The 11163-nt window shown below is 43.8% G+C and overlaps 1 protein-coding gene across 1 annotated transcript in view; it reads right to left on the bottom strand.

The window, feature by feature from the left end:
* The window catches only part of LOC123504973 (inactive dipeptidyl peptidase 10-like), a 286150-nt gene extending 278069 nt beyond the window's left edge, over positions 1-8081 (bottom strand). The window contains exon 1 of the mRNA XM_045255953.1: positions 7298-8081. Within this exon, the coding sequence (XP_045111888.1) occupies positions 7298-7333 (36 nt within the window). The 5' untranslated portion in view covers positions 7334-8081. The remainder of the gene's footprint in view (positions 1-7297) is intronic.
* Positions 8082-11163: the final 3082 nt, after the last annotated feature.

Genomic DNA, 11163 nt, shown 5'->3' with positions numbered 1-11163 from the left:
CTTTGTCGCTGACGAAGGGAAGGGGAGAGCTGAAGTAGGGACGCGACTATTATATATGGTACACTTATGACTGACAAATATTACTATACCATTACCATAAATATTACCAATCTTAACCCCTTCAATATTGGGACTCTTCTTTACCTTTAAATTTGTGTACGATTAGGCCATTTTATTGACATTAAGAAGTGTTCAGGGAGATTAAAAGATTAACCCCTTCAGCCCCATGACGCTTCTTTCCTATTTATTCTGATTACAATTTAGTGATTTTATACAACTTCAGAAACATATGTGGGGAATTAAAATAATGAAAACTTTAGCCATTAATCTTTTGACCTCCATAGGCCCTTCCTAATGTAAAAAATTATCTAATCGTACACAAATCTCAAGGTAAATATGTGTCCCAGTATTGAAGGGGTTAATGGCCAAAGTTTTCTCTATTTTAATCGTTCACATAACTTTCTGTTGGTGTATAATTTCACCAAATAGTAAGCAGAATGAATATGGAAACGCGTCATGGTACCGAAGGGGTTAGAGACAGATTGAGACCGAAAAAGAAATATTAGATCCCCTACAGCCTGTTACATGTAGTTGAGATGAGATTCTGGAACGTTTCAGCGTATTAGTCTTTACCACAGAACACGATAACCCCTTCCGAACCATGACTCATTTCCACATTCATTCTGCTTAATATTTGGTGATTTTTTACAGCTTCAGGAACTTATGTGGGGATTAAAATAGTAAAAACTGTGGCCATTAGTCTTTTGACATCCATACACCTTTCCTAATGTCAATAAATGGTTTAATCATACACAAATCTGAAAAAAAGTATGTAGGAGGACTATCTACGGCGGTTTAAAAGTGTTGCCTTCACCTTTCATTTCCTCGTACTTTTTCCCGTATCCTTCTTTTATTTCTCTTCCTTCCTCCACCTTTGCAGCCTATATTTATTTCTTCTTTTTTTTTTTTTTTTTTTGCAAAGTCGTAAAACTCGAAACGTTATCAGGAAAATTAGACAAACTTTTTACAATCAAACCGGTGACATCAAGTGAATCTTCCTCCACCGCGCGGATCCAGACAAAATTGAGCGCTAAGTCTTGATTTCCTAACATTACGAGTTAAAGGACGGTCTAGGATGTGTAGAAGTAACCTTAATCCCTTCAATACTAGGACACATTTCAACCTTAAAATTTGTGTACGATTAGACTATCTTATTGACATTAGGAAAGGTCTATGGAGGTCAGAAGATTAATGGCCACAATCTTCATTCTTTTAATCCTCCCAAATAAGTTTCTGAAGCTGTATAAAATCATCGCATAGTGAGCAGAATGAATATGGAAACGTGTCATGGTACTCGAGATGTCAAGTACTATTCTTAAACTTCTATTCTTTTACAGATTGAAGATATCCAGTAATAATAACCTTAAAACAGAAAACAATAAAACTTAAGATGTGTGTGTGTGTGTGTGTGTGTGTGTGTGTGTGTGTGTGTGTGTGTGTGTGTGTGTGTGTGTGTGTGTGTGTGTGTGTGTGTGTGTGTGTGTGTGTGTGTGTGTGTGTGTGTGTGTGTGTGTGTAGTTTTGAAAAGGTTAAGTATTCTGGCCAACCTGAGGCAATCAACTACATTAGGATTGAGGAGCAGATTCTAAAACCTAAAGTAACCTTATTCACATAAAAGGAAAGGGGAAGAAATTAAATTATCTAACACTCAAACGTACCAAGTAAACGCAAATATTTTGATAGATTTTGTGGTGAGGCAGAGAATTGCAGTTCATACAATAACACTAAAGTAAAGAGAGAGAGAGAGAGAGAGAGAGAGAGAGAGAGAGAGAGAGAGAGAGAGAGAGAGAGAGAGAGAGAGAGAGAGAGAGAGAGAGAGAGAGAGAGAGAGAGAGATCAACGCCCTGACATCGCACCTGTAGCTTCCTGATCCTGATGTAATCCGAATATTACTTCCCTTCAGATATTAAACTAAAATACGAAAACCACAAAACCACCGAACAAGGGACCATATCCAAGGACATTTGGGTATCGGGGGAGCTTAAGGGGACTATAGGAGACCCGCGTGACGCATCGAGTGGTTTCAAAGTGATGAGGTGAAGACTGAGGAGAAGATCAGGGCTTATCGTAACGAGGTCAAGAGTGTGGGGGAAGTGAAAAAAAAAAAAACTGCGTGAGTGAAAATTAATGTATTGGTTAAGAAAATAGAGAGAGGATTGAGAGAGCGAAGGATGAAGGAAAGGTAAGAAAAGAATAGGTTCAAATTGTGAAAAGGACAAAAAGAGTGTCAAATTGAGTGAAGTGGAAAGGAGACGTTTACAAGTTTACGTGAACTGAGACTGCCTGGAGGAAAGGATGGTGTCAGAATAAGAGGTAAGGAAAGAAGAGGTTCAGTTAAAATCTATCGGATAAATAAGGCGAAGGTTGAAGAAGAGTTTACGTAATTTCAAACAATCAAGAGGAAAAGAGGATGGCAAAAAATGGGAAAGAAAAAGAGAAGGTTCAAGAAATATTTAATGGAGTTCAAGTTATCACCAAGATAGAGATTTACGAAGGAAGAAGAAGAACAAAGGAATTCCAATTGTCAAAGATTGTGACTGAGATATTAGCAAAAAAAAAAAAAAAAAAAATGGGAGTGAAGTATGAGAATTTTACATCGGTTCAAATCAACAAGAGTAAGTAAAAGGTGACGGAGGATGACTTTGAGAAACGAGAGGGAGGGTGAGTGTATGAAAAGAAGAATAAACATGCAGGAGAAAAAAAAAAAAGGAGAATATGAAAAGGAGAGAATAGAGTAAGACAAAAGAGAAAAAAAAAAGAAAAATGAGGAATAGCTAAATTTATAAAGGTTATTAAACTAACAAGAAAGACAGAAGAAGAAAATGGAAGAGATGATAAAATAAAGAAAATTATACATAAATTCAAATAGAAAGAAAAGAAAAGAAAAAGAAAACAGGAGATATAGTAAGAAAGTGAGATAATCATATTCTACGTCACAGCTTCCTTTATCAAAATAGCAAAACATAAATATAAGCTCCGAAATACCGAAAAAAATACCCGCTGGAAAAAACAAAAGACTGGCAAATGTAAAGAAAAAGGAGCACAATTTTACAAAGCTTCAAATTTCCAAGATACAGTCGGAGAAACACAAGAGAACGGACAGTGAGCAAAGAAAAGGTGCTGAGATTTTAGAAAGGTTGAGATCGTGAGGTGGCTGCGGGGAGATAATTTTAAAGGCCCCGTGAAGGAGAGGATTTAAAGGGACAGGGAGCGGTACGGCAGCCAGTGTTCCCGCCACACCGACTGTAGGTTGTGGATTCCCCCTCCTCTAATTGGACAGACAGGGTATCTCCGGCAGGATGTAATTGACTTCCCTGAACTCTTTTACACCCCTCTCTCTCTCTCTCTCTCTCTCTCTCTCTCTCACTACACATAACGCATTTTCTTCCAATATTTTCTTTCACGAATTTTATCATAATTCCAATTTTCTTACTAATCATCATCATCGCCCTAATTCCCTTCTTCCTTACTTTTCTCTCTTGAAACCAACTTTGCGTTCACTTTTCCTCTCTCTCTCTCTCTCTCTCTCTCTCTCTCTCTCTCTCTCTCTCTCTCTCTCTCTCAACACAACACTTCACAAAGAAAATCTAACCAATTTCGCAATCTTCTGCTTTACTTTTTGATGTTTTGCTTTAAGAGGAGCAGGAGGAAAAGGAGGAGGAGGAGGAGGAGGAGGAGGAGGAGGAGGAGGAGGAGGAGGAGGAGGAGGAGGAGGAGCAGGAGGAGGAATAATGTAAAAAGAGGAAACGATATCAATAAAGTATGGGTAAACAGATAAGGAGGAATGATGAAGGAAATGTAAGATCGCGACAGATTGAAAAACAAGAGCAATCATATCTTGAGTTGTTGTTGTTGTTGTTGTTGTTGTCACGCACGCTGGAAGAGGCAAATTCATTCATGGTGAGAAAACAAAATAGGATCATGCAAAATCATATCTTTTCTCCTCCTCCTCCTCCTCCTCTTCTTCTTCTTCTTCTTTTCTTCTTCTTCTTTCTCCTCCTCCTCCTCCTCCTCCTACTACTACTCCTCCTCCTTCTCCTCCTCCTCCTCCTACTCCTCCTCCTTCTTTTCCTCTTCCTCCTCCTTCTCCTCCTCCTCCTCCTCCTACTACTCCTCCTCCTCCTCCTCCTCCTCCTCCTACTCCTCTCCTCCTCCTCCTCCTCCTCCTCCTCCTCCTCCTCCTCCTCCTCCTCCTCCTCCTCCTCCTCCTCCTCCTCCTCCTGCTCTTGGTACGCCTCTTGTATTTTCCCTCCTTTCCTCCTTATTCTTCTATTTCTTTTTCTTCTTTTTATCTTGCATTTTCTTTCTCTTGCATTCCTTCCAGCTGTTCTTACTATTCCATATCCACTTTTTCTTTTTTCATCTCCTCCTCCGGTTCATTATCTCACAGTTCTCAAGGATTTCACGGGTATGTCTGTTTGTATATTCATTGTAATTCAGCTCATTACTCTACAGTTACATTAGTCACTTTCGTCTTCATTTCATCATACTTTCCGGTAATAATGCATACTTGACCGGTATTTTTCCTTCTTCTGAACTTATTATATGCATGTCTGTCAACTTTCCCGCTTCTATCTAACTAAAAAAAAAATGCAACGGTTAGTAATTATCATCGTTCATTCTTCTCTTTCATAGGTAAAATCATGGAAGTCTCATGCATGTCTTATTTTCTTTCTTCTTTTTATGGTTTTAACTGTTTCGTAAGAATATCGAGACACTGCAGTATTTATATCAAGGATATCAACAAAATCACTCCTATTAAATATTTTCATTACCGGCAATTTACCATTTTTATTTGATGCTTTTTTTTCATTTTGTTTTTCGAAGCCAGCACGAGCTTTCTCCTTTGCACGTAGAATTTATTCAGTAACTTCATCACTTCTCAAACCAAACTGCGCCATTTATTCTCTCTCTAATACAGCCACCCCGCCATTCACTTCACTCAACATTCGCATCTACACTCTCGTATCACCTTCCTGAACTTCTACGCCAGACAATCATTCTCCTTCATTCTTTAAAATAATTCAACCATTTCCTCAATTTCCAGATTGCGCTACACATCATTCAATCGCACTTTTTAAAACAGTCACTTAGAATAGATTCATTTCACTTAACACACACACACACACACACACACACACACACACACACACACACTTATATTCATTTTCAAAACCTCTTATAATTTCCTAATAACCGACATCGAGCTACACATCATTCATCCACACTCCAACACAGCCACATACAATCCATTCACTTCACTAACATATACTCCACAATTAGTGAATTTCTTTCCAAAAATTCTCTCGCTAGACAACTCAGACATCTTTTTACGGCGTTTCAATGTTCGCCTTTGACACAAGCTTTCAAATTCCCGTCAGCTGCACCAGCCATACCTTCCTGTGTTCAAGGCCAGGCATGTGGGTTCATTTTTAACATGCACAAGGGAACAGAAAAATACTAGTAGGAATTTCAGCGTCAGAATGTTTGCCTCCCCCTTCCTTCCCTTCCGGCGTCGCTCAAAAAGTCATACATTAGTCTTTACCTGACAAACGTGAACACCTATTTTAATGTATATGTTTAGGGGATGCCTATTTCTGAAGGTAAAATGAGAGAGGGAATTATTTCTATAAAGAAAAATAAACTAAACTATCCTAAGTTCATTTAACCTGACCAAGCAATGAACACTTGTTTAGCACAGAAAAGTTAAATGAAGGGAGGGTATTATGTCCCAATTCAATCTAACCAAACCTATCCTCAATCAACTATACATAAAAATCTGCTTTTGGAATATCCATTTCTGAAGGTAAATTTAAGAGAGCATTTTTTTTTTCATATCCCAATTTAACCTAACCTAACTAAACCAAACCTAACGAGATGTTCATTTTGAAAGGAAGATAATTGAAGGATAGGTACATTTTGTGTCCAATTAAGGTGTGTGTGTGTGTGTGTGTGTGTGTGTGTGTGTGTGTGTGTGTGTGTGTGTGTGTGTGTGTGTGTGTGTGTGTGTGTGTGTGTGTGTGTGTGTGTGTGTGTGTGTGTGTGTGTGTGTGTGTGCATCTGTGTGTGTGTGTGTGTGCAGTGAAGCTAGCTGTGTGTGTGTCATTTACCTATACAATTCTGCGCTTTTTTCTTTCTCCTTTTTCTTTATGTTCCCTGCTACCGCTAGTCTGACATCTGCCATTCTATAATTGTAAACAATGAGACGCGCCTTTTTTCTCTCATTTTTAGGTTTGTTTATCTGCGTAAGTGTGTGTGTGTGTGTGTGTGTGTGTGTGTGTGTGTGTGTGTGTGTGTGTGTGTGTGTGTGTGTGTGTGTGTGTGTGTGTGTGTGTGCGCGTTTCTGTTCCTTTGTTTATTAGTCTCTCCATCTCTTTTCTTTCACATTCCTTCTCTTACACCCCCATATCTCTCTCTCTCTCTCTCTCTCTCTCTCTCTCTCTCTCTCTCTCTCTCTCTCTCTCTCTCTCTCTGCACGAAGACGTCAACAACGGACCTCAGACATGCGATGGTGGTGACCTTAAAACAATTATCGTGCCATTAGGAGGTCGCACCGGCTCGTTAGATGAATGAGGAAGTGGGGGAGGTTCTACGGAAGGACGGCAGGGGAGTAGCGCAGTAGGGAAGCAGGGAACAGAGTGGTAAGGAAGGAAGGGTATGAAAGGTAGGAGAGAAAAGACGGGGGATAAGATGACGTAAAGAGGCAGGAAGCAGAAAGAGAAAGATATAGTGGCAGAGGATATTGATAGGGAGGCAGGGAAAAATGGCAGCATGCAAGGGAAATAACAGGCAAGGAGATAAGTTAGCAGGGGAGGACGGCAGAGGAAACCAAGATTGAAAAAACAGGGAGAATGACTGAGGAAGGAAGGGATGGGCAAGGATGGAAATGTATGAGGGAGAGAGGGAAGGGTCTAAAGAAGGAAGATATGTGAGAGGAGCGCTCTACGTGAGGCAGGTAGTTAGTGAGTTAGGGAGGGAAATCATTCTAAGGAAGGGAAGGAGGTAAGGATGGCCGGGGAGGGTGGGGAAGAGAAAGGGAGGGATGGAGCAGGGGAGAGAGGGACAAGGCATGATGGGTGAAGAGGAGGGGGTGAAAGATGATTAGGAAGGGAATGAGAGCAAGGAAAATAAAGATAACGAGGAATCACGAGTTATACAGGAAACAACCTTCTCTGCTTTGCTTCCTCACCTCGCTGATGGTCACTCCAGGTTACATAATTTACACGGATTTACTTACCTCTTCATCGTAAAATTTCTCACCCTCGTCACCCATGGCTCACAGAAAACGGAGTCAGGTTGTTAAAAAATGGGTGGCGGTGCGAGAGAGAGCGGGTCTTGGTGCACCGGCTGTCTCCTGCAGGTGGTGGTGTTCCTCTCGGTAGCAGCTTAAGCAGCGGCAGGGGAGGCAGGGGCAGCAGCAGCAATCACGACACTTAGTCCATCAGCAGCGCAGTATGGGGTTGGCGGTGGTGTGGGGGAGCGAACAGGGAACACAGGCTAATTGAGAATTTTTATATTACACAAATTGCATTGTTAATTTCACGGTTGGCTAAGTTTTCCAATTATATCAAGACGTCTTCATGGTGGTGTGTGATTGGCGGGTGTTCACGGCCAGGGGGAGTCACGGAGCCAACCACATGAGGTGTCTAGTGCTGAATGTTCCCTTCCTCCTCAGGGAATGGGTGGAGGATATAACAGAAGAGTCCTTTAGCTCACTGGGGACGTGGCTGTGGAGAACGATGCGGTGACACGACGAACGACACGGACACCACGGGCACAACAGCCACGAAGGTCAGGCGGTCAGTCGGCGGCTCCAACACGACCTCTGGCGCAAAGGGTCATGCTGGGTCACACGCTGGATCACGCTTGCTATCCAGGACGAGCGAGATAGTGGCGGTGGAGGGGCGTGCCGCTGGGGGGTGGCCACAGAAGGCCAGGTGGACCTTGAGAGGGCGGCGAGAGAGTGGTGGCGCGTGTCGGGGCGGGCCTTGCTGCGGTCCTGCCTGGCGAGTGACTGAGGCAGCGGGGCAGGTTGGCAGCGCAAGGGGCCCACAGAAAAAGGGGGAACAGCAGCCGGCACGCGCAGGGGGGAAACTGTGGGAGCAGACCGGGCCCTTCCCCTCTCTCCCGCCACCCTCAGCCACCCCAACGCTCGCTCCTCCCCACTACTCTCCCTTCCTGCTCCACTCGGCTCCCACTGCTATTCTCTCCCCGCTCCAGCCCAGGTGGCGACCCTTCACCCCCCGCCGTACTCCTCGGCCGCCATTCACTGCTGCGAACGCCTCAATCCAGCCACCTCCTGGAACTCTCACCCCCGCCATCCCTCCCTGCTTCCCCAGCGCCGGCCCAAGATGCTGCTGCTCACGAAAATTACACGCCCAACGCTTTCTCGGATCTCGTGTGCCGGTTTCGCAGAGACTGGCACCTCGACACAGCTGTTCCTGATGGTGCTGTCCCTCACGCGGCTGTCACTGCCTCGCGCGCCCGGGTGAATCGCACCTGGTGTTCGTGGCGAATGTCCCACGGGTGTACTGGGCCCCTGTCACGTCTGTTTCTATTCCATCTTACACATCTTTCGCATTCTGAGTTGTTGTCATGCTCTCAATCCTGGAGGCTTTTACGCGCACCTGCTGCTGCCGTGGTGGACCCATGGCTGGATGTCCCTCACTGTCGCTTCTCAAGGCGGAAAACAAACACATTAAACCCAAGCAAAACAACTTGACCGTCCCCCAGTTTGTTCTTACTCCACTGCAGAAGTCAATGGGCAAGGAGTAGAAGTGAGGCAGCAGCGAGAGAAAGTCACGGTAGGACGGACAGAATCAGAATGGCCACTTAGACTGGAAACTGTGGAGCTTCGAGCTATCAGGAGAAGGGCAAAGGTTCACCCACACAACGACAGAGACGCTGCCCTCCTGCAAGGTTACGACACCGTGAGGGAGTGTAGCGCCCGCCAAGCCTTGTCTTCCTCCTAAACAGACATAAATATCGAGGAGGGACGAAGGCGGAAACGGGAAAGCGATCAACACACACTTGGTAAAGAGTAAAAAAACAGAAAAATAAGAAAACATATAAATAAAAGAAATAGTAGTAGTGGAGCAGAAAACATGGAAGAGAGAGAGAGAGAGAGAGAGAGAGAGAGAGAGAGAGAGAGAGAGAGAGAGAGAGAGAGAGAGAGAGAGAGAGAGAGAGAGAGAGAGAGAGAGAGAGAGAGAGAGAGAGAGAGAGAGAGAGAGAGAGAGAGAGAGAGAGAGAGAGAGAGAGAGGCAAAACGAAAATGGGAAGGATGTGAGCAAGGCATTAAGTCTGCCAATGATTTTATTTTCCGGATGAATGAGTTACTCGAGGAGAGGGAGGAGGAGGAGGAGGAGGAGGAGGAGGAGGAGGAGGAGGAGGAGGAGGAGGAGGAGGAGGAGGAGGAGGAGGAGGAGGAAAATAGCAGGGATGAGAGGATTAACTGACAGGTGGATACATAGACAGACAGACAAGAATAATCCCACCCCACAGAAAGGCTGATGCGTGATGGACAAGTACAGGGAGTCATACATACATTAATACACTGAGACAGCTAGGTGGAGAGACATGGTATACCCGATGATAAAGGTAAGCCACAACACACATGACAACACATAAATAAACAAAAACAACAACAGTTCCTCACACTTAATAATAGAAGGAACAACCGACAAACATGACTGACACAAATGCATATAATTTGTTCATACTTACGTACAATGAACCTGAAAAAAAAGTGTGGTAACAAGAAAAGAACACAATGGAAATAATACCTCGCATTTGAGAACACTTAACGAACACACACACACACACACACACACACACACACACACACACACACACACACACACACACACACACACACACACACACACACTTGCTGACTAAAACACAACGCATAAGCAAGCATTTACGTACATTTAAGAACAAGTACAGCACTATTGAAGCAAACACACGTATCAGCTTGACCTGTACTCTCATTTAACAACAACTACTAAAGCAGGAGCGTATACATTACACTTTCTCAGTTATCCTCACACTTACGAACAACACTACTGAAGCAACAACATTCAAACTTGCCTGAACTATTCCTCGCAATTACGAATAAACATCACCGCTTGTCTCACTTAACCTGCCACGAGACACGATACATCAAAAGCCTTCACACTCAACACTCTACCAGTGCCACAAGAAACACCTCCAGACAGTGCCGCAGCACCTGTCGAAGCGGTACAAGCGTGACACTATCTTCTATAAGCAGTGCCAAGATTTCAGTGTTGGCAGTACTTACCTTCTTCAGGGGTAAGCATGTAATGGTGACAAGACGGTCAGTGATTAGTCAGTCAGTGAAAAAAATATATACGTTTTTGTTGGCCAAGCTGACCTAGTAATTGGCTCTTTCCTTCCTGAACATTTCGCTTCTCTCTCTCTCTCTCTCTCTCTCTCTCTCTCTCTCTCTCTCTCTCTCTCTCTCTCTCTCTCTCTCTCTCTCTCTCTCTCTCTCTCTCTCTCTCTCTCTCTCTCTCTCTCTCTCTCTCTCTCTCTCTCTCAACCTCTCCCTAGACCCTATTTCCGCCTGACCTGAACTTAAAACTGGGTCACCGCAGTGCGAGGCCACCTTAAAGGGACCACTATAAGGTCCATAACAGCGTATTGTGACTTTCCTCGCCTTCTCTACCTTCCTGTCCTATTCTCCCCTCCTCTTCTCCCTCTCCTGCTATAACATCCCTTCTCTTACTAACCCCCCTTGTGTTCTTTCTTTCCCCATCTCCCTTCCTCTATACCATCCCCTCTCCGTCTATGTCCTTCCTACATCCTACACCCTTTTCCTGTCCTATCCTTCTTCCTTTCCCCTTGTCTTCCCTTCCTATCATACAATATTCTTTTCCCTTCCTTTCCCTGCCATGTTTTCTCCGTCTTACCATATATTCCATTTTCTTTGCCTCTTTCTTTACTACCAACCATTACACGCCCTTTTGCTTCTCTTCCTTTTTCTCTTACCGCTCCTCTCGCCTCCCATATACGCCTCTGTTCTCTTTCTCCTCCTCTACTCTCCCCTCTAACGCACCACCGCCGCGTTCTGCCACTAAT

Source organism: Portunus trituberculatus, chromosome 17 (genome assembly GCF_017591435.1).
Source record: "Portunus trituberculatus isolate SZX2019 chromosome 17, ASM1759143v1, whole genome shotgun sequence".
Lineage (NCBI taxonomy): Eukaryota > Metazoa > Arthropoda > Malacostraca > Decapoda > Portunidae > Portunus > Portunus trituberculatus.
Note: the sequence above shows the minus strand (reverse complement) of the source record. Positions and strands in the feature narration are given on the sequence as shown.